Below are 21,980 nucleotides of genomic sequence, written 5' to 3'. Positions count from 1 at the left end.
AGTTCTGTCACTACTCCCCAGCCCTGAGGGAACCAAGGCGAGGTCATGGGGCAAACACACTGCCCTTGATACAAAGGGAGGCAAAAAAAAGAAAACATGTTACAAACAAAAATCCCAGCCCACATGGACCATCTGAAGCCTGGTATTTGTGTGCTCTGGAGCCCACCCAGCCACAGTACAAGACCTTTTCCCACTAGGACCCCGCTGTGCCCTTACCTCCAGGCATCACCTGGCCGACGTCCTGAACTGTGAGGACCGACAGCTTCTCCTCAGCGTCCACTCTGATCACCCCGTGACTGAGGCCACTCATGGACAGCACAGCTCTTCTTGGAGGAGGGCCCCCCAGGTCAGGCGGCCTGGAAACAAAATTTATTAACTGACGAGGGGACAGCCCCCTGACAACAGGATGATGTGCAGCAAAGTGCTGGCTGGCACCTGGCTGTGGGGATGCTAGCTGTGAGACCCCAGGGGCAGGGTGCATCCCCACAGGTCTGCATGACACCCCACCCCATGTGTTCCACAGCAGGGAACCAGGGGGCTGCGGGGACCATGCAGTGATGCTGCATGCCTTCCAAGGAGGGCACAAAGGTGACCGCTTCCACCAGGTGGTACTGGGACAGTGCCCAGAGCCCCAGGCAGCAGGTGAGCAGAGTCCATGCTTCCTGGGAGCAAGCTCGGAGGACCCTGAGATCAGAGGAGGTGGCCAGGAGCCACGGCAGAAGAAGAGCAGGCCACACCACCCATTCCAGCCAAAGGCCACCGAGCTGCAGCAGACTCCTCCAAAGAGTGGTCCCGACTCTCGACTGCAGGAAGCCAGGGGCAGTAAAGTGGCCGCTGCTGCAATGCCAAGTTTGGGCCTGATTGGTTTCACAGCAGCATGAGCTGGGAGGCTGAGAATCAAACGTCATTTTCTCCTCCAGTAAGAAAAACAACTCTGCTGAGCACAAGAGGTCACCGCAGAACAAAGGCATGAAGAACCCCCTGTGCTCTGGGGAGGATAAAGGTGATGTTTTTAATGCTGATTCTTATCAACATGTTAGGATTTCTTACTGCCATGGATAAATAAACAACATAATACAAAACCACAACTGAAACTCACTAACAACTGAGCCGAGAGTGGGAAATTAACAAAGTGGCCGCAAATGTGAGTGCACTGCCCTCTACCTGAGGATGGCACTCGGGGGCATGGACAGTAGCCTTTGGTGAGCAGAGATGACTGGGCAGAAAGGTGACCCCGTTGGGGCCTGGGGAGTTACGTGGGTGAGCACAGAGCAGGAGGCTGTGTCTCTCAGGCCTCCCAACCCCATCAGAACAGGGCAAGTCCTGGGCTGCAATGATCCAGAGATGGTGGTCCAGGGAGCCACCATGGAACTGTGTCACAAATCAGGACAGCCAGGGAGGGACGTGTGGCCAACAGGGGGTGCAGACATGGTGGTCGAGGCAGCCTTGCTATGACATGAACACGCCTGGAGACGAGCCCCAGACCAGGCACTGCTCACAGTTTCTCTTGCTCAGGAACAAATCAATCAAATTTGCTATCACAGGTAATTCAGCTGAACGAGGAAAAAGTAAGTGTCTACAAGACAGAGCGAGTGATCAGCTACCTGCGGATGGCCACGGTGAGTGCCTCCGGCGAGCTGGCACAGGGGCAGATGACCTCTGGCCTCAGCCCTCTGGCCTGGAAGACGTTGAGGAATGCATCACAGGAGGATATGGACCCTGTGTGAGACAGAGTGGCTATGAGCACTGAGCGGAAGGTTGTCAGGCACCCAGTGTGGAGGATGCCGGCGCCAGGCCTGACGCATACCCCTTCACCACAATCAACCCGTCAGTCTCATGGCGGGGGGGTGCTGTTTCCACAAAAAACAGAATGCGTTTTCAAATTGCTAGCAAATAAGAAGCCAACTCTCACCCCTGGCATTGAGTCTGAGGTCTGACAGTCTCGCCCACCTACTGACAGCTGTGCCAAATGGGAGGCGACCCCGGCCACTCACAGAGCCAGAGTTGAACCTTCTGCAGCACGCGGCCTGGCCCTGTGAGCACCCACTCCTGGATGCGCCTTGCAGCTGCAGTCTGCCAGTGGCTTCAACATGCCTCTCCCTGCAGGGGCAGCCCAGCCCTTCAACCCTGCTTCTCTGCCCACTTGCCCAGCCACCGTCTGGGGTGGTGCTGACGGACTTGCCCCCACCAGAACCAGGACTGCACCCCAACCTGCAGTGTTCTGCCGCAGGGAGGCTCAGGAAAGGAGGGAACCTGGCTATGGGTCCTTGCGTCCAGCAGAGGACAAACAAGACAGTCCATATAGCTCAGAGCATAAGGGAAGTGATGGGCACTCAGAGTGCTGGGATCTGAGGTCTGTGGGACGGCTGGCCTGGGGAGGGGCTCCTGGTGGCTCAGCAGCTGCGCCAAGAGTGTGGTGGAGATGCAGAGGAGCCAGCGGCCTGTGGTGCTCTGGAAGCAGGATGAGGGGCTCAGGGGTGGGTAGAGGGAATAAGAGGCTTTGAGGTGCTAGAAGGTGGGGTGCCCTCCCAACTGTCAGGTACCCAGGAGCCCAGGGTTGTCAGGGCCACACTATACAGGGGTTCCGGGGGTGGGGGGTGGGCGGTACTCACAGGGGTTTGCACCATCAGCCACGATCAGCAGGCGCAGGGAGCTGAGGCTGACGTCCCTCTGACCTCGCTGAGCCAAGAGAGACCAATGCATGTCGCGGGACTTCACCAGTGCAGCCCGGGCTGTGGGGGAGCAGGATGTGCCTGTGTCACAGGTAGGCAGGCCCACAGAGCAGGCCATGTGCTCCCCACCGCCCACTGTGTCACGGCAGGCAGGCCCATAGAGCAGGCCACGTGCTCCCCACCATCCAGCCTCCAGGTTTCCCCTACCTGGCTTGCCTGGAAGCCAGCTCAGTGCAGGGGCCATTCTGACTCTCCCCCTGCTCCCACCACACCTGCCTCGTACTCTCCAGCTGCCCCTCTCCAGCTGCCCCTCCCTGGCTGTCCCTCCCTGAGTTGCCCCTCCCCGGCTGTCCCTCCCTGGCTGTCCCTCCCTGACAGGGAGGACCCTGCTCCCTCTAGTGGGTGGGGGCACTGCCGAACCGCCCCCCCAAGATTCGGTTTTCATCCGTCAGACAGGGTCATCAGAGACAGCCCCTCAAAGGGCACAGCCCACATCCGCACTCCATAACCGGCAACATCATTAGTGTGGTTGACACTCACGGGGCACCCAGGAGCCCGCCAAGCCCTGCTGGAGCAGAGGCCAGGGACACCCGGATCGTGCAGCGGTGGCCATGCTTGGGAAGCACCGACTGACGCCGGATGGACAGCAGGGTGGGCGTGGCCCTGCGGGCAGCCCCACTACTCTGGATCATAAACTGCTCTGTTTGAACAATCAGCTTTGCTACTGGTGGCTTGAAGAGCCCTAACTGCAAATTCAAGCCATCTCAAGAGCTAAGAATCAGGAGCGTTTATGTCACAGCATGAAGTCAGGAGTCTATGGCCGAACAGAGCCATCCTCCAAGAGTCCCCATTCCCAGCACTGGAGTCAGGCTGTGGGGCAGGGGGTGCCTGCCCTGGCCCCCGCCTGCAGCTCTCTGTGCTGTTGTATTATTTCTTAATCACCAAAGATTAACTCAAAGACCCCTCTAAGGAAGGGCGCACAGAGAGACGACGTTCCTGTTACCTTTATACACACACACTTTCTGAATCCAGGAGAGTGGGTTCACCTTCATCAGTGCATATGGGATGCTGACCACATGTATCCTGTTCAAGATGCTCTGTGAAGAGACCCGCAGTTGTGGGGGAGGGGAGCCCCACCAGGAGAGGCACAGAGAATGTCAGAGCTCTACTCACAGCACAAGGGCTGACTCCACCAGCCACAGTGGGGCTTGGTGTTGCCCATGGCATGAAACATTAGCAACCTCCCCACAGTTAGGTAGTATAGACACAGCACTCACTGTTAACACTCCATGCCACAGGCCGGCATCCCTTTTGAAATCCAGCACATTTGTTAATGTTTCAGCTGAAAGTGGACAAAGATGGTTAAACAACCAAGTGACCCTCCTCACAAGTCACATGCATTTTCAGAGAAACCCTGAGATAATTACATCATCAACAAATAGGAGTTCCAGGAAACATACACAGCACTTCCAAATACCATGTCCCAACCAGTCAATAATCTTGGTAAATGTGAAAGCAGATCACAAAACTGCAAGTTAGCACAGAGAACAAGCTGGCTGCTCTTCTGGAAACACAGGGAGCAGCCACACTCCAGAGGCTGCAGGAGTGCGTGCCTCCCTCTCCTCTGGCATGTGGAGCGGAGGGCAGTGGAGGATCTCTCGTTCCCATGCCCCACCCCCTCCTCAGGTCACCCTGCAGCCCCAGGGTCATAGCATGCCATGTCCCTCCCCTCCCACAGGCCTTGCTGGGTGAGCTCTAGAAGGGGCTGGAGAGCCGCCCCAACTTTTACCTTCCGAGTAGCTGCACGCCTGGGTCAGAGCCTGGCACTGCGCCAGCAGGGACGCATGCGACACTGCCACTCCCACCGTACTTCCCTCCTTGCTGGTTTTGTACTGAAAGATTCCAAAGCACGAGCTCATTAGGTGACATTACTGGAGGCTGTCCTTCACTCACCACAGGTTCCACCAGAGCACATGGTATGCCCGGGCCCTCGAGGTGATGTCCTCAGCTGACGTCAGGCTCACGCTGGGTGGGTGAGGGGCAACAGGGCATACAGGTGGTCCCCAGGGAGGTAGCTGGGGAAGCTCTGGGTGAGGCACCACGCCTTTCTGGGGTGAAGGAAAAGCACACATGGAGGTGCCTGAGCGTGGGGCCCAGTGAGGGCACTACCTCGATGTAGGCGGTCCGGGGCCCTGCATCCTGCACTGCTGGGTGCCAGTCCTTGGGGGGTCTGGTCAGGTGCTTCCCATCTATCACCAGCCAGGTGAGGGGGGGCCAGCCTGTGAGGGCACAGACAGGGAGACGCAGAGGCAGGGTCAGAGGGCCCTGCTCCCTCCCAACACCTGTGTCCAACATGCTGCCCGAGCCACTGAAAAGTGTGCAGGAGCCCCCGTCTCACTTGACCTTCATGCACTTATGTTTAATGACCAGTGGCCGCCAGGCTGGTCAGCACAGGTCTAGACCCTGAGCCAGGTGAGGAGCAAGATTCACCAAGATCTAAAACAAGGCCCCACTTTTGCTGAAGGCCCCTTTGTCTCTGTAGCGGCTGCTGACAGGAAAGGACGCCCAAGGGCCCAGTTTAGCAGAGAACCCTGCCACATGCTGCCCACCCGAGGGCCCACCTTTGAAGGTCACCACCTCTCCGGTCTGAGCCTTGGGCAGGCCTTTCTGACAAGCGTCCGTGGTCAGGGCCAGGGAGACACCACAGCTGCCCAGCAGAAACCCGACCTGCTGGCTGCCAGCATCCTGCAGAAACAGAGGGGCAGGGGCTCGCCCATAGGCAGCGCGGCTTTTCTCAGCACGTGCAAAGCTAGACCAGGTCAGCCCGAGAGGTGTGTGCATATTTCCCTCAAAATGAAATACTTAAGTTCTTAAGTTCAAAAGATAAAGTTCTGGGTAACTGACTAACTTCTCAAAGTTTTTCTTGCAAATGACACTTACTAACACTTTACTAAACTCCAAAAATAATAGTGCTGAAATTTACACTTGATTTGTGTTTGAAATTTACAGATTAATCTGGGGATGTCTGACCTTTAACAATCTTAATTATTTTTACACAGAATACGTCCTTCAGTAGCGTTTTATCATTTTCTTCTTATAAGTTTTACAAACTCGAATCTTTCCCTAAGAACCCTGTATTCAAATATCTGCATATCATATATTACCCTTTGGGATATACTGCGTTTATTCACAAGTTTTACTTTGAGGATTCTCAAATTCGAATATTTCTTGCTGATAATGCTCACGTTAATAATTACCTGAACACTGGGATACAACACAAAACTATGATTTTCTAAAACACATATTGAGTCTAGTCCTCGAATAATATACTTTTCAGTAATCAGATTACTGGTATTTATATCTAAAGTGTAATAGCTATCTAGGCCATCAGCTCCTCCCCCACTGGAAGTCACTTGTGAGCAATGAGATCTGCTCACTGTTCTGGATGTGATCAGAACACAGGAGGATCTCATGTCATGTGTTTATCACCGAGAAAGAGCTGTAACACGTCTCTGTAATGAGTTACTCATCCAGAAGTGAAAATTATTATCAAGAAGCACATCATTTTGAGAAAAGGTTTAATAGAATCTCATCAGATCCAAATTCTATTCATTCGAAGAAAAGACGTGTTTCTGTTGGGCTATCAGCACCAACAGGTGTTCCTGCGCCTTTCTCCCAGTGAGACACATGAAAGGGCATCTGGGCGAAGCTGCCCCCGTCTCTGGGCAGCCCACCCACCCGCCCTCCGCCAACAAGAGTCACCGGGAGCGAGGACACGAAGACATGCGCACTGGATGGGGGTTTCAGGACCAGGCCTCGGGGACCACGGGGACCACGGGCCCGAGCTGGCACCATGCGCTACCTTTCTCGTGAGCGGCACCTCGATGGGGACAGGAACCAGCTCGGCCAGGAGACACCCGTAGAACGCAACCATGAACATCACCGGGTCACTATTCGGGAACACCAGTGCCACCTACAAGAGCACAAAGGAAAACCCTGCAATCCACTTGGGAAGAAGTCAGTTATCTGCATACCTGCTGATGAGTCAGATTTTAGCTCAGAAAATGGTACTTTGTGTGTTAATACTTGGTTCTTAAGTTTCCATAACCACGTAACTTCTATTACATAGTTTTTAGGTTAAAGTCTTTACTCCACATGCAACAAAGCATGTTAATTTAAATTCCTGGGCCTAATAAAAAGCAAGTCTGGCAAAGCAAGTCCAGCTGGGTCTGCCAGTGGGTCTAGATCCACCACCATCCACTCTGACCACTCAGGGACAGGTGTGATGGACCACCACCCACCATTAAGTAGCCCAGGAGAAAAACACCTGGATGTGAAAAGAGAACCCGGAATCAAAGTATATCCAAATATCTTCCAAAAGGGAAAATCTGGACACTGAAGTTTAACTGGATAGATCTTCACTCAAGACTGAAACGCTAACAGGGGAGAGCGGGGGGCAGAGAATACCTCAGCAAGACCCCACTCCTCACCTGCCCACTCCCTCTGAGTCCCCATAGGGCCACTCCCTGCCCCCACCTGGTCATCACGCTGCCACAGTTTAAATCACACGTTCTCAGGACCACCCTGGTGGTGCAGTGGTTAAGACTTCACACTCCCAATGCAGGGGACTGAGGTTTGATCCCTGGTCAGGGAACTAGATCCCATATGCCATAAGCATGGCCCCAAAAATTACATATTCTATTACATTTATCTTACATTTTTATAAAAAAAAATTTTTTGAACACAGAGATTTAAAATGACAAAAAGCACTAATGAAAAACAGCACCCTACACCCTTCCCTACCCCCAAGGCAACCACTTCTGACATATCTTAAACCACCCCTTAGCCAACTCTCTCGTCTTTTCAGACACTATGCTCATCTTGCTGCATCTCACGTCTGAAGGTACTGGACAGGCGCTTTACCTCCTTTTACAGCAGATGAACAATGAGCCCTCTGCCCTCTCCCCCTCTCTCTTCTCCCATCATCCCAATCTCCATGTCTTACAACATCTGGTTAAATCAAAAGCTATTCAGGAATATTTGTAAGCCCATAATATTGTAATAAGTGTGCTTGAAATCTAAACGGTAAGCCAGAATAGTATATGAGGAGACTGTTAACACAGAGCCTTGGATAACTAATAACCCTTTAATAAGACAAAACTTGAGCTACATCTATATTCATTCTGTACTTGAGGTCTGGAAATCAAGTTTCTAACAAGTTTCTTGAAAATGGCAAAGATCTCCTTTGAAGGTTGATGTTAATAAGTGGTTTGTCCCACCTAAAGGACTGTGAGCCTTGAGACTGGATGTTTGGTAGAGCATACACGTGAATATTCATTGGAAGGACTGATGCTGATTCTGAAGTTCCAATACTTTGGCGATCTGATGCAAAGAACTGACTCATTGGAAAAGACCCTGATGCTGAGAAAGATTGAAGTCAGGGGGAGAAGAGGACAACAGAGGATGAGATGGTTGTATGGCATCACTGATTTGATAGACATGAATTGGAGCAAGCTCCGGGAGTTGGTGATGGACAGGGAAGCCTGGCATGCTGCAGTGCATGGGGTCGCAAAGAGTCGGACACGACTGAGCGACTGAATTGAACACATTTTTAGGAATCTCTTATAAAGAGTTGTGTTTGTTCAATTTTATAAAATACATTATCACAGGAGGATGAACTTGCCACCCACCTCCAATTACTAACTCTCTAACTGCGATCTCGTCAGCCTTTTCATAACTAACCCAACTACGTGGATCCACTTACAAGTCAATAAAGTATCTGTAAGTATGTCCTTGCAAGAACTTTCCTCCAGAGAAAGAAATGAGTGATTCTTAGACCTATTGTAAAGCACAACATGAGTCCGGGTTTCCAGCAGGTCTGTCCTAAAGCATCAGGTACACAAGGTATCGTCCAGTACTGTTCACACTTCTACAGCCAAGCTCCACCCTCTCTTCTGGTGGGACAGTCACTGCCTCTTTCACCAGCTTCACTCCCTGTGCACACTGGCCAGCTTTCTCAGAAATGCTCCACTGGGTTGTCAAAGCCGGTCAGTAGTATTTCCAAATAACTCGCCAGGCAGGTAAGCTCACGGTTTCACCAGCGGCTCCAGGCAGGTGAGCTCACGGTGTCACCAGTGGCTGACCAGCCAGCCCACCTGGGGCCTCAGCCTCCTGGTCCCACCTGGGCTGCTCCTTGGCCCTCAGCTTGAGGTCACCCTGGTCGTTCTCCTGTCTGACCACTCACTTGTATGCTGAAGCACTTCCTCTGCTAACTTCCCAAGACAGTGCTTCAGAGCCAACTGTCTGAGTGCTGCCTGTCTAAAAACAGTGTCCTGTCCTCATCTTTGTGGACTGCTTAGGAACAGACCTGAAGGTTGAAAATACAGCTCCATGTCCTCCAGTATCACACCAAGAACCCAGGCCCTGGGGCCACTGGGCGTTCCCGGACAGCCCACTCTCCCTGAAAGCTGCACCCACCTTCCAGTACCTGGGCAGATGCCTCGGTGTGGGCCCCCTGTATCCCCACAGGTCCTTCACTCCAGCTCTGGAAACGGTCTGGCATCACTATTACGATGCAAAATTCCCCTCTCCTCTAGAAGTCATCTTAGAGGGCAGCCTTCATGATCAAGTCTAACCTGCACTGTTCTTCCTACTTTCCATTGCTCAGTCTCCCCTACTAGTATCTTTTCCTTGATTTATGGAGCTATATCCTCACATTAGGGGATGTTAATCTCCTGGGATGTTAATACTAATATTTTTAAAAACTTATTTTCGGCCTCTTTCTTCCAGGCTGGTTTGTTTCCTCTTCCTCCCTCCCTTTCTCCCCCAGTTCAGTTCAGTTGCTCAGTCACGTCCGACTCTTTGCGACCCCATGAACTGCAGCACACCAGGCTTCCCTGTCCATCACCAACTCCCGGAGCCTGCTCAGACTCACGTCCATCAAATCGGTGATGTCATCCAACCTCTCATTCTCTGTCACCCCCTTCTTCTCCTGCCTTCAATCTTGCCTAGCATCAGGGTCTTTCCCAATGAGTCAGTTCTTTGCATCAGGTGGCCAAAGTATTGGAGCTTCAGCATCAGTCCTTCCAATGAACATTCAGGACTGATTTCCTTTAGGATTGACTGGTTTGATCTCCTTGCAGTCCAAGGGACTCTCAAGAGTCTTCTCCAGTACCACAGGTTTGAAAGCATCAGTTCTTCAGTACTCAGCTTTCTTTATAGTCCAACTCTCACATCCATACATGACTACTGGAAAAACCACAGCTTTGACTAGACGGACCTTTGTTGGCAAAGTAATGCCTCTGCTTTTTAATATGCTGTCTAGGTTGGTCGTAGTTTTTCTTCCAAGGAGCAAGCGTCTTTTAATTTCATGGCTCCAGTCACTATCTACAGTGATTTTGGAGCCCAGAAAAATAAAGTCTCACTGTTTTCCATTGTTTCCCCATCTATTTGCCATGAAGTGATGAGACTGGATGCCATGATCTTAGTTTTTTGAATGTTGAGTTTTAAGCCACCTTTTTCACTCTCCTCTTTCACTTTCAACAAGAGGCTCTAGTTTTTCATCACTTTCTGCCATAAGGGTGGTGTCATCTGCATATCTGAGGATATTGATATTTCTCCCAGCAATCTTGATTGCAGCTTGTGCTTCATTCAGCCAGGCTTTCACATGATGTCCTCTTAATATAAGTTAAATAAGCAGGGTGACAATATCCAGCCTTGATGTACCCCTTTCCCAATTTGGAACCAGTCATTATTCCATGTCCAGTTCTAACTGTTGCTTCTTGACCTGCATACAGATTTCTCAGGAGGCAGGTAAGGTGGTCTTGTATTTCCATCTCTTTCAGAATTTCCCACAGTTTCTTGTGACCTTTCTCCCCCACCTCCCCTTTAATTTTTCTGCCCATTTCTTGGCCCTTTGGTTCTTCTCTTTCACATGCAAGTTTCTGTCCTTTCATATCCTTGGCTGCTGATTTAAATACTGAGGCATCTGGAAAGCTGCCTGAAACTCAGCATCATCCTGTCCACTCACAGCTCCTCTGCTGGATGCGCTGACCTCAGGTGCCCCTCCTCACAGGGGATGTCACTGCTGAGTGGGCTGGTTTTCACCACTCTGAACTCCCTGTTATACCTGGGCTCCTCATGTCTGGATCAGTCTGCCGAGAGCAGTGCTGTGGGCAGAACTTCCCACAATGGTGGAAATGTTCCTTCTCAACATTCCTTCTCTATCAAATATGCTAGCTGTCAGTCACAAGCAGTGACTGATCCCTGGAAACAGGATTCGCGCAACTCTTGGGTTAATTTGCACAGCCCATGTAGCCACTGCCGACCATGCTGGGCAATTCTTAAAAAACACAGCTCCATGAGGAGCTGCACCGTAGGGGTGCAGACCAACAGCCTCCTCTGTGTTCCATTTGGGCCAGTGGGAGAGAGGGGGCTTCTCGACCACACAAACAGGGAAGGAGATGAATACAAAACACCCAGAATTTCAAAGTAACATCAGCGCTTCCTCACAAAATAGGAGCTTTGGAAATGTAACATTAATACCTGACATTAATATTTTTATTAAAACCAACATATATGAAGTGGAAGAGAAAAGAAGTTGAAGAATCAGAGACTGTGCGATGAGCGAGAATAAAAGGAACCATCATTGTATCTACATCAACACAAACTTTCTCACCATTCAGTACTTTTCACTGCTGACTTAAACCCCTTGTGTTAATGCTGTGAGTGAAAACAATCGACACAGCACTGATGTCAACAAAACGGATTTTTGGCCTCCGCTCTCACTCACTCCCTCCAACAAAGGTTCATTTGGTTACTTACTCTGTCTCCAGGTTTAAGCAGTGGTTCGTTCTTATTAGTCAGTTTATTAAGTAGCGTATAAGCTAGTTTTAAACTTCGACTCCAAAGTTTGCCTAAAATAAAAATACTAACAATGTAAAATTTAAGAAACTAATAATTACCATTTTAATGTAGCAATCATAATACTCCATTATATACCATTATTACTCTATTGTGAAAATGCAGATATTAATAGTTGCCGATTGATAGTTATTTTGTACAGTGCTAAAATGAACATCAGTTTTCTCTTAGAAACAAATTACAGATTTATTTTTCTTAACAGAAAAATAAAACATTTTATTATAAAAAAAAAAATTCATAATACAGAAAAGCCAGCTGAAAAAAGCATTCTTTCTGTTATGTACGTATGTGTATACACACACATAATATGCATAATTTTTAAAAAATGGGATCATATTGACACTTCACTCTTATTTCAATCACCTGTGAATTCACAGTGAATGCATTTTCATTCCACTATGTCTCATTCATCCTCTTACACAAGTGGCACGTAGTTCATTTCACCTCTACAACAATAATTCTCGAGGTAGGTCCTATCTTCATTTCTGCTCTTCACTCAAGAGAACAGTCAGGGAGATGCTAGGTGACCTGATAGTGCCACGGTTGCTGGAGAGGTGTGTCTGGACCCCTCACACACATACACTATAACACACCACACACACACACGTCACACATACACACACTGTCACAGACACCACACAATCACACACCACACACACATCATGCACACACACATACCACACATATCCACAGACACCACACACACTCACAGACACCATACACACACTCCCTCCAGCAGGTGGCAGGTCTCTATGTGGACAGGAGAACAGCAGTGCTCGAGCCCAGGAGGGGAGGAGGAGGCCAGCCGTGCAGCTGTGAGCAGCCAGGACACATGGCCGGCGACACTTGTAGCACAAGCTGCTGACAAGTACTGGTATCCAGAACACAAAAATGCTACAAATAGCCCTGTGTAAAAATGTGCAGAAGACTCAACAGCATTTAACAAAAGAGAAAACCTAAAGGATAAAAACAGGAAAAGACTGCAACGTATCAGCCATCACCAGATTAGCACCACAATGACTATCACTGTGTTCTCAGCAGATTAGCTCAAAGTAATGATGCCAATGGCAGGGAGAGTCACCAGGTAGCTGAGTGCAAACTGGAAAGGTCTGGAATTACCTGACAAAGGTAAAGACGTCATTATCCTAGACCCAGCTAGCGCCTCCTCTCTTAATATTAATACATGCTCTACAAGAATGCACGCTTGTGTACGAGGCAGCACTGACTGTAACAATCAAGATGGAAATGACCCAATGTCCACTAACAGTATGATGGATACATATATTCTGAAATAGTATTCATTCCTCAATGGAAATGAATGAGCCACAACTATATACAACAATGCGGATGACTCTTAATGCATATAGTAAGAGGCTCTACCGCCAAGCAGGAATGGGCAGTGATGGCAGAACAGCACTCCCATCCAAAATGATTTTAAAGCTGGATAAAATGCAAGACTATCTGCTGGGGAAGTTGACTCCAGGGAAACCCCTGGAGAGGGGAGCTGATCTTCCACAGCTGTTCTTGCAAAAACTGGGGTGTCTGGGGTCCTGCCAGCCATAGGATATCAGTGCCTCATCAGCGCTTTATGCCCATCAATTGCTGCTGCTGGGGCATGGAAACCAGGGCCCCAAGAAGAGTCTACTGAATCCCAGGGCCGTGCATGCAGGTGGAAGCCTCAGAGAAGCCATTCAGAGCCCTCAAGTCGCTATGTAAGACAAAGATTGAGGATGGGGTCACTCAGAATACACCAGTTTAGAGAATCTGAATAAAGGAAAACAGAAAATCTCCAAACTGAAGTACATATAAAAAAGAATTCAAAATATAAAAAAAGATTATTAAAGGCACAAGGGACTCAGAGAAAGTATTAATAGAAATATAATCAGAGTCCCAGAAGGACAGGAGAGATAAATGGGGAAGAAATACTATATGAAGAACATATGGGTGTAATTTCCAGAAACTGATGAAAGATACCACTCCATAGATTTAAGAAGGTGTGTGGTCCCCAAGCAGAAGCTTCCAAAGAACATCACAGCTAAATGTATCACAGCAAGACAGACACAAGGCAGAGGCAAAAGGCCATAGAGGGACGAGACAGCCCATCACCCAGAGAGTGGCAGCGACCTGGTCTCTCACTTCTCAGAAGACATCCTCAAGCCTGCAGAGTCCAACAGCCCTGACCCCCTTTCAAGAGGGAGACGCAGGAAGTCCCACAGCCAGAGGAGAGGCTATGGGGGGAAACATAGGGAGGTGAGAAGAAACATTCAGCCACGGAAAGAAAACAGCATGAGTCCTGACTTAAGAAGCAGAGCAGTGAATGGTGTCTTATGGGCGTAGTGGGTACAGACTTAAGATGCAGGACAAGAAGGCAAGGGCCTCAGGCCGGGATCTTTGGGAAGCACTGAGGCAGAACGAGGCACAAGAAAGACCCGTGAAGGGGAGAGTGGGTAGCGGCCTTGCAGCCCCTGCAGGCCTCTCCCAAGGACAGTCCAGGCTGAGCAGGACAGAGGCCCTGTCCCTACCCCTCATGCAACCTGGACCCGAAAGCTGAATTGGATAGGTGAAGGCTGTCCTCACAAGTGGGCAGCAAGCTCCTTTCCTAAAGAATGACCCATCTCTCTAATGAGCACAGGTACAAAGCCTGCAAACAACATATTATTGACAAACAGAACTCAGGCATTTACTTAAAGATATTAGGGCCAAGTGGGATGTTAAGCACGGGCTGCTTAGCATTTGAAAATTAATCAATGGAACTCATCAACATCCATTAGATCATAGAAAAAGCAAGAAAATTCCACAAAACACATTTGCTTCACTGACGTTAAAGCCTTTGACTGTGTGGATCACAACAAACTGTGGAAAATTCTTAAAAAACACAGAAATACCAGACCACTTTACCTGCCTCCTGAGAAACTTGTATGCAGGTCAAGAAGCAACAGTTAGAAACAGACATGGAACAATGAACTGGTTCAAAATTGGGAAAGGAGTACATCTAGACTGTATATGACTTAGAAGCTGAAATCAAGACAGAAATATCAACAGCCTCACACATGCAGATGACACCACTCTAATGGCAGAAAATGAAGAGGAACTAAAGAACCTTTTGATGAGGGTCAAAGAGGAGAGTGTAAAAGCTGCCCTAAAATTCAACATTCAAAAAAACTAAGATTATGGCATCTGATCCCATCACTTTATGGTAAACAGAAGAGGGAAAAGTGAAAGCAGTGACAGATTTTATTTTCTTGGGCTCCCAAATCACTGCAGACAGGGACTAGAGCCACGAAATTACAAAGATGCTAGCACCTTGGAAGAAAAGCTATGACAAACCTAGATAGCGTATTAAAAAGCAGAGACATCACTTTGCTGGCAAAGGTCCATATAGTTAAAGCTACAGTTTTTCCAGTGGTCATGTATGGATGTGAGAGTTGGACCATAAAGAAGGCTGAGTGCCAAAGAATTGATGCTTTTGAACTGTGTTCCTGAAGAAGAGTCTTGAGAGTCCCTTGGACAGCAAGGAGATCCAACCAGTCCATCCTAAAGGAAATCAGTCCTGAATATTCATTGGAAGGACTGATGCTGAAGCTTCAGCTCCAATACTCTGGCCACTTGATGCAAACAGCCCACTCACTGGAAAAGGCCCTGATGCTGGGAAAGACTGAGGCCAGGAGAAAAAGTGAGTGAGAGGATGAGATGACTGGATGGTATCACCAACTCAATGGACATGAGTTTCAGCAAGCTCCAGGAGATGGTGAAGGACAGGGAAGTCTGGTGTCCTGCAGTCCATCGGGTCGCAAGGAGTCGGACCCAACAGAGGGACAGAACAACAGCAACTCATCAAACTAGTAGAAGAGGACAGAGAAGTCACATGATCATCTTGACGAAGCAGAAAAAGCCAGTGCATGTCAAAAACCTTTTAGCAAATTAGGAATAGAAGTGAACTTCATTAACCTGATGAAGAATTTCTACCATAAAACAAGCAAAAAAGCTACAGTAAACATCTACTTCAAGACCAAGTACTGTCCATCTAAGATGGGGAAGGGCTCACACTGCACTGGTGGCTCCAGCCAAGGTGAGGCAGAGACAGAAGCACCAGGAAGGCCAGGATGACACATCACTGCCCATAGGCACTTGACTGTGAACAGGATCCTCAGGACTACTCACTAACAGATCAAAAAGAACTAACCCATCACTTTAGCAAGATCACTAGATACAAAGTCACCATTTAAAAAAGCAATTGCTTTTCTATATACAGGCAACAAGGCGTAGAAAAGACTTAATCATTCCATTCCAACAGGAATAAATCTAACAAAAGAAGTTCAAGATTCCTGGACTCAAAAGTATAAACCTTCACTGAGAGAAACTAAAGCAGACCTTGAAAGGGGAACATTCCAGGGTTGTGAACTGGAGGATTCCACAATCACAATGGCACTGCTGGGTTCAATGCAGTGTCAGTCACTATCCTGGAGGATTCTTTCTGGAATGGATGCAGTGATTCTAAAGTTTACTTGGAAATGCAAAGAGCCAAGAAGAGTCAAGGAAATCCTGAGAATCAATCGCAGAGCAGGAGGACTGACATCTGACACTGACTCACAGCTCCAGTGACTCAGGAAGCCAGGACGAATGGCAGACAGTGAAACAGAACAGACCCACAAGCACACCTTTCACAGGTGAAAAGCCGTTAGACTGCAAAGCCGTCCCTGGGGGAAATGCTGCTTCTCACCAATGATTGTGGATCAATTACATTCAGAGGAGAGAAAATGAGTCCAAGTTCACCCTACACAAAACAAAACTGCAAACAGATCATAGCACTAAGTGTGAAAAGTAAAAGGCGTCTTCAGATGAGAAGGCAGGAGAAAACCTGTGTGACCTAAGGTTTGGTAAAGGCTTCCAACACTGGACAGAAAGCCCAGAGAAGGGGGAAAATAGATAAATTAGACCACATTAGGCTAAGGCCTCTTATTTATCTAAAGCCATAGTGAAAAGTGTTAAAAGGCAGTACAAAGGGTACAAGAATTCATTTGTAAAACATGTACTGGAGAAAAGGCATATAACTGAAACATAAAAAGCATCAGCAAATGGACAGAGAAATGAGCTGAAGATCCAGGTACTTCCTAGAAGGAGGGCTCACATAGCCCACAAGCACGTGAGAAGCACCAGGAAGCCAGAGTCAGCGCTGAACTGGGCACCCTGATGCACACTCCCCAGGAAGGAGAAAGGAGACAGGGTCCAGCACTGGGACTCTGCCTCCAGGGTGGGGGAGTGGAAACTGCCTGGCAGCTCACTCCATGCCCACAGCAGCACAGATGTCTATACACATCCACCGAAGACCCACAGAGAATGATCACAATAGTACAACACGTAGCATCCCTGCCGTGGACACAACCCAGATGTCCACCGACTGTGCAGCGTGGACATCAGCAAATGGATGAAACAACATCCGTGGACGAGAATGAACTGACCACACAGTGCATGGGTGAGTCTCAGACAGCACCAAGCATGACGCAGCCCAGGCACGTGGGACTTGCTCACACCAGTGGTCAACAGGGCACTGGCCTTGGCTATGGGCGATGCCAGCCTGGGGACCAGGAGTACCTCAGGGCCAACTGCTCCATGAAAACACACTGAGCCCAAAGCGTATGATTTGTGTTACATAAAAATGAAAACAGAACCAAAAAATGCCAAACAAAAAAAAATAAACACTGCTTGATGCCATTTTTACAAAGTTCAAAATGAAACAAAACTGAACTCCACTGGTCAGAAAGGCACACCCAGATGTGGAGTACAGGGGGTGGTCCCTGCTGGTGGGAAGGGTAGCGGGTGGAACGGTGAGGCAAGGCTGTTTTCCCGCCCGCTGTGTCGGCTTGTCAGGAATCTGCTCTCCCCTGCCACTGAGCTCACATCCGTGTGGCCCCTCAGCCTCCTGCTGACACTTGCCATAGGTGAGGGTGTAGACGGCTTTCCCGGCGGTGTCCAGTGCAGTCAGGCATGGGGCTTTGGGCTGTGTGGTGCCCCACTGCTGCAAAGCGGCCAGCAGCGAGGGTGGCCAGGAGCCCTCAGCCAGGGGCTCCCCTCGAAGCACCGCCATCTGGCTGCCCTCGGGCTTCGGCTGGTTCGGGTCTGGCTGCTGCACTACAAGCAAAACGGACATGTGAAGACCAGCATTTCTAGAACCAGGCACACACTCTGCTGTTAGGCCTCATGTTTTATCATTCTCTTCTTCAAAAGCACCAACTCTAAAAAAGCTACCATCATTTCTTTAGACTTCCTTATCATTACAATAGTCACAGACCAGCTGCCTAAGGATGGAAAGAAATCAGGATGAGTCCTGTGACTGTAACCAGAGAGTCACGAGGACCCCAGGCTTTCACCTGAAGACACCTGAGAAGCAGGTGTCCCCACTTAGGAAGGATGAAAACAGAATAACCACTGAAGTTTGGGCTAAAACCATGTTGGGAAAGAAAAAATAAAGTAAAATCTATTATATTTTCAGTGGATATGTAACCAAGATTTGCCCAAATGTAGGAAAGACTTCCTAAAAGGTATTCATGGAATTGAACTCTGAATCTGAAAGGCGTGATGTGATTACACAGACAAGCCCTAACAGCCACGCTAACCACCAGGTAGGAGGAGACACTAGAGCAGGCCTAAGGGGTGACTGCACAGCAGTGGTGCCAAAGCCAAGCACTGGGGGCCAGGTGCCCTGAGGCCATGACAACAGGTCACACGCTGGTGTCTTATATGGGGCTTGACTTCTCCTTTCCTACAGATTTATATCTTAGTAAGTCTACGCCCTTCTTTCCTAAATATATATATATATATAATTCATAAATGAGAGACAGAAATTCTAAACAAAGAGTCCAAACTTTGCTGAAAACACAACGCTTTAAAACCAAGGGAAGACAAGTAGTTCAGATTTAAAGTTTAAATAAAAACTTAAATCATGGCAGTAAATTGAAGTCTTAGATGTAGTCTTACAGAGTCCCACCACTAGGCAAGGCACAGAGATGCCATCTCTTAACTACGACTTGTGCGCACAGTGCCCAGGGTCATGTGTGATGGGGAGGTCACTCCACACACATGACCAGAGCCTGGACACAGACCGTGCTTTTCTACATCTTCTGTCGCAGCGATAACCACGTCATCACACCCGGCAGTCTCCCTGCTCACACAAACTGGAGGGCCGGTGTCGGAACGCTCACCTTCCAACAGCTCCTCGAAATCATCCACGAAGAACTCCTTCAGGGGAGGGCGCTTCGGCCTCTTCAGGGTGTTCAGAAGCTGCTGGATCTTGGAGGACACTCTGCTGTTCACGGGGATACCTGTCACAGGAAGAGAGCACTGAGGCCAGAGGTCAACCACGTGAGCGCGTCAGAACTCATGAATCTAACCAAATTCTGATGGCCCATCAAACGGCCAGCCTGGAATTTATCAGTTCATCTGACAAACATTTACTGACACCTTCCAGGAACCAGAACTTGTTCTAAGCCAGTGGTTTTCAGAGTGGCCCAGGGACCCTTCAAGTGCCTGAGGCCCTTTCAGGGGCTTCATGAGGTCACATGAGATGCCATTTGCTCTCACACATGCACAGCGGTGGTTTCCAGAGGCTGCACGGTGTGGGCACCCAGCAGATGGGAATCATGCACACGCTGCTCTCACACCTGCAAACAAGCCTGCTCTCTCACGGCATCTCACTCACTGCACAGGAGCTGCTCCTGTGACTGTGTGCTGTTCACACTAAGATGTAATGAGTTAGGTATCTCTATTTTTCAGTGAGTTAATAAATATTTTAAAAAATCTTTAATTTCTAACGTGGTAAATATAAAGAGATAACCCACATAAGCTAAAAGCTCTCTGGTGTCCTCATTAATTACTAAGAAATGCTGTTCTGGGGGATGTAAAGTTAGCCAACAGGTAAGTCTGCCCTCAAACACCTCACAGTCTGCTGCATGGAAACAACCAAAAATATGTACACGTGCCAGCAAAAAAGGGCACCCACAGTGACAAGTTCTCAGAGGAAAAGGCATGGGGAACATGAGTGGGTGCACTGGTAAAAAAGGCGAGAGAAAGGCCTGGAGCCCCAGCCACCCCTGTGCACCATTGAGGCATGTGGCACCTCCCTTCCCCTGGGCTAGGTCAACAACTGAAACCTGCACTCGCTGGCTTGGCCTCTGCAGGCCCCTTTATGATCCCAGCACTCTGAAAGAGTTGGGCTCTCTCCTTTATTAAGTAAAATATGCCTCAGTCTGCATTTGCTTGAGGTTTTCTCAGGATTCAATTCAGATATTGCATTGCTGGCTGAATAGCACCTGAGTATCACATCCAGACGCATAGGACCCCCACTGCTCTTTTGAGGTTCTGGGCACACTGCTGTCCAGCACTCCACTGTCGTCACTATTTTTTTCTAGTGAAACTAACAAGCACTGTGAGAGGAGACCCTTCAAGACCTCACAAATACCCTGACCCGCAACCAGCTCTCTCCCTCTGTGTAACAGCCACCACCACTCGGTCAGATGCAAGCTTTATTGCAATGGTTCCTCAATTATACGCCAACTTAAGCAGCCCACTGACACTAACAGTTGCCACCTGACTTCCTTCCTTCCTTCCTGGCTCTCCTGAGAAAAGCTACCAAAGACCAAGACAGTGGTGAGATGTGCTCCCTGCTATTGCAGTCTTTGCTTCCTCTAGCACACAGAGCTAAAAAGCCCGTGTACATGCACACGCGTGCATACTCATGGATATGCACACCCCCTATACACAACACACACATGCACACAGGCAGCACAACACACACAGGCTCCTGTCTTAGAGTCCTGGGTCCACACAGCACCCCGGTGCTGAGCTCTTGTCAGACACCTCTTCTCCACAGCAGGAGCCTGGCTCCCAACAACAGAGCCGCAGTTCTGCACCATCACAAATGTGACATAATTCCCAGAGTCCCACCCAAACCAACACAAGAACAGCTACAAATGAGAGTTCAGGCTGGTGAGCCTTGCCCAGGACTGAGGGGACTGTGTCCCCCAGTGACAGCTCCCTCCCCAACCCCTCAAGGGTGGCTATGCAGTTCTTGGGAATACAATCAGATTTATTTATTTACAATTCTTTCCAGTTTGGGGTTTCCTCCCTTCTTCTCATCTTTTAGTTTATGTTTTAAATGTGCAGAACATATGTCTAAAAATCACAACTATATAAAAAGATAAACTTGACCAACTGTCACTCTGCCCTGAATTCCTGGGCACCCTACCCTGTCCTCTGCAGGACCAGCCCCTGCTTTCTGGCTCCTCCCTCCTGTTGGTGGTTCTCCTGCTTCTCACAAGGGAGGTGGTCAACTATGAACATTCCTTTCCTCTTTGCCTTTTCACGTAACATCTCCTGGAAAACACCCTCATTCCAGGTCATAAAGAGCTTCTCACTATTCTTGACAGCCACATAGTACTCCACCGTGTGACTGTTCCCGGTTTAGCCCACAATTTGAGAGGCCTGGACGGCAGGTGGTTCTTAATGTTTTGCAAGTACAGATAGCACAGCAGTGAGTGAGCTTGCGTGTACACACTTCCTGATTTCTGGAGGTGTGCACCCGGGGTAAATGCCCATGCTGCGCTGCTGATCTGAATGGAAGCACAGACACAGATTTTAACAGCTGCTCCCTCAAGAGGCTGATCTACTTGGCATTCCCACCAACAATGTGGATTTCTCTAGTAACAAAAAAGAATGAACATCATGTGTAAGAGCTATTTTTATATCTCTTTTTGTGAATTGTCTGTGTGTTCTGCTTATTTTCCTATACTAGGAGTTGGCAAACTTCTTTAAGGACTGATAGAGAGTATTTGGGGCCATGGCACCATCTCCATCATCACAAAAGCAGCACAGACTATTAAGGAAGGCTGGTGTGGCAGCCCCAAAAGCACCCTGAATCAAGATGAACAGAAAAACAACCCAGTGAATACATTCTGGATTTAAAAGAAGAAACTGAAAAAAAGAAACAGAGTAAGTAGAAGGAGAGAAGTAACACAGATGAGCAGAAATAAACATAATAGAGAAAAGATAAACAATAGAGAAAAACAGTTAAATTAAAACTGGTTCTTTGAAAGATAAAGTTCAATTAGCTCACTAGCTAGGCCAATTAAGACGAAGAAAGGAGACTCTAACAACTAACACAGCGGGCCAGCACCACGGGTCCCGCCCACGCAAGGACGACAGGGGGCCTGGAGAGCAGAGATGGGACGGAAGACTCCTCCAAAGACACAGAACTGACTCGAGATAGAGAGTCTGTTTCCTCTGATTAGAAAACGGAAGAGGAAGGAATGCTTCTCAATTCATCCTGAGATGAGTACTATCGTGATACCAAACCAGACAAAAATATCAGACCAGTATTTATCTCAAACACAG

At 48.7% G+C, this 21,980-nt stretch overlaps 1 protein-coding gene across 15 annotated transcripts in view; it reads right to left on the bottom strand.

Moving 5' to 3' along the window:
- The window catches only part of DIP2A (DIP2 acetate--CoA ligase A), a 113,140-nt gene that overhangs the window by 48,353 nt on the left and 42,807 nt on the right, over positions 1-21,980 (bottom strand). For 14 of the 15 annotated variants that reach the window (XR_014076782.1, XM_081570276.1, XM_081570277.1 and 11 more), the window contains 12 exons: positions 18,794-18,913; positions 17,529-17,723; positions 11,496-11,587; positions 6,535-6,645; positions 5,294-5,417; positions 4,842-4,951; positions 4,462-4,564; positions 3,950-4,014; positions 3,676-3,769; positions 2,613-2,732; positions 1,605-1,719; positions 217-356 (listed from right to left, as the gene is read on the bottom strand). Coding sequence is in view for 14 of the 15 variants with exons in the window: in XM_081570276.1 (XP_081426402.1) it covers positions 217-356; positions 1,605-1,719; positions 2,613-2,732; positions 3,676-3,769; positions 3,950-4,014; positions 4,462-4,564; positions 4,842-4,951; positions 5,294-5,417; positions 6,535-6,645; positions 11,496-11,587; positions 17,529-17,723; positions 18,794-18,913 (1,389 nt within the window). In the remaining variant the exon portion in view is untranslated. The remainder of the gene's footprint in view (positions 1-216; positions 357-1,604; positions 1,720-2,612; positions 2,733-3,675; positions 3,770-3,949; positions 4,015-4,461; positions 4,565-4,841; positions 4,952-5,293; positions 5,418-6,534; positions 6,646-11,495; positions 11,588-17,528; positions 17,724-18,793; positions 18,914-21,980) is intronic. The other variant, XM_081570271.1, reaches the window with a different exon arrangement.

Source organism: Giraffa tippelskirchi, chromosome 2 (genome assembly GCF_054371585.1).
Source record: "Giraffa tippelskirchi isolate mGirTip1 chromosome 2, T2T-mGirTip1v1.2.pri, whole genome shotgun sequence".
Taxonomy (NCBI): domain Eukaryota; kingdom Metazoa; phylum Chordata; class Mammalia; order Artiodactyla; family Giraffidae; genus Giraffa; species Giraffa tippelskirchi.
The sequence above is the reverse complement of the archived record's forward strand: the minus strand, read 5'-3'. Positions and strand labels throughout refer to the sequence as shown.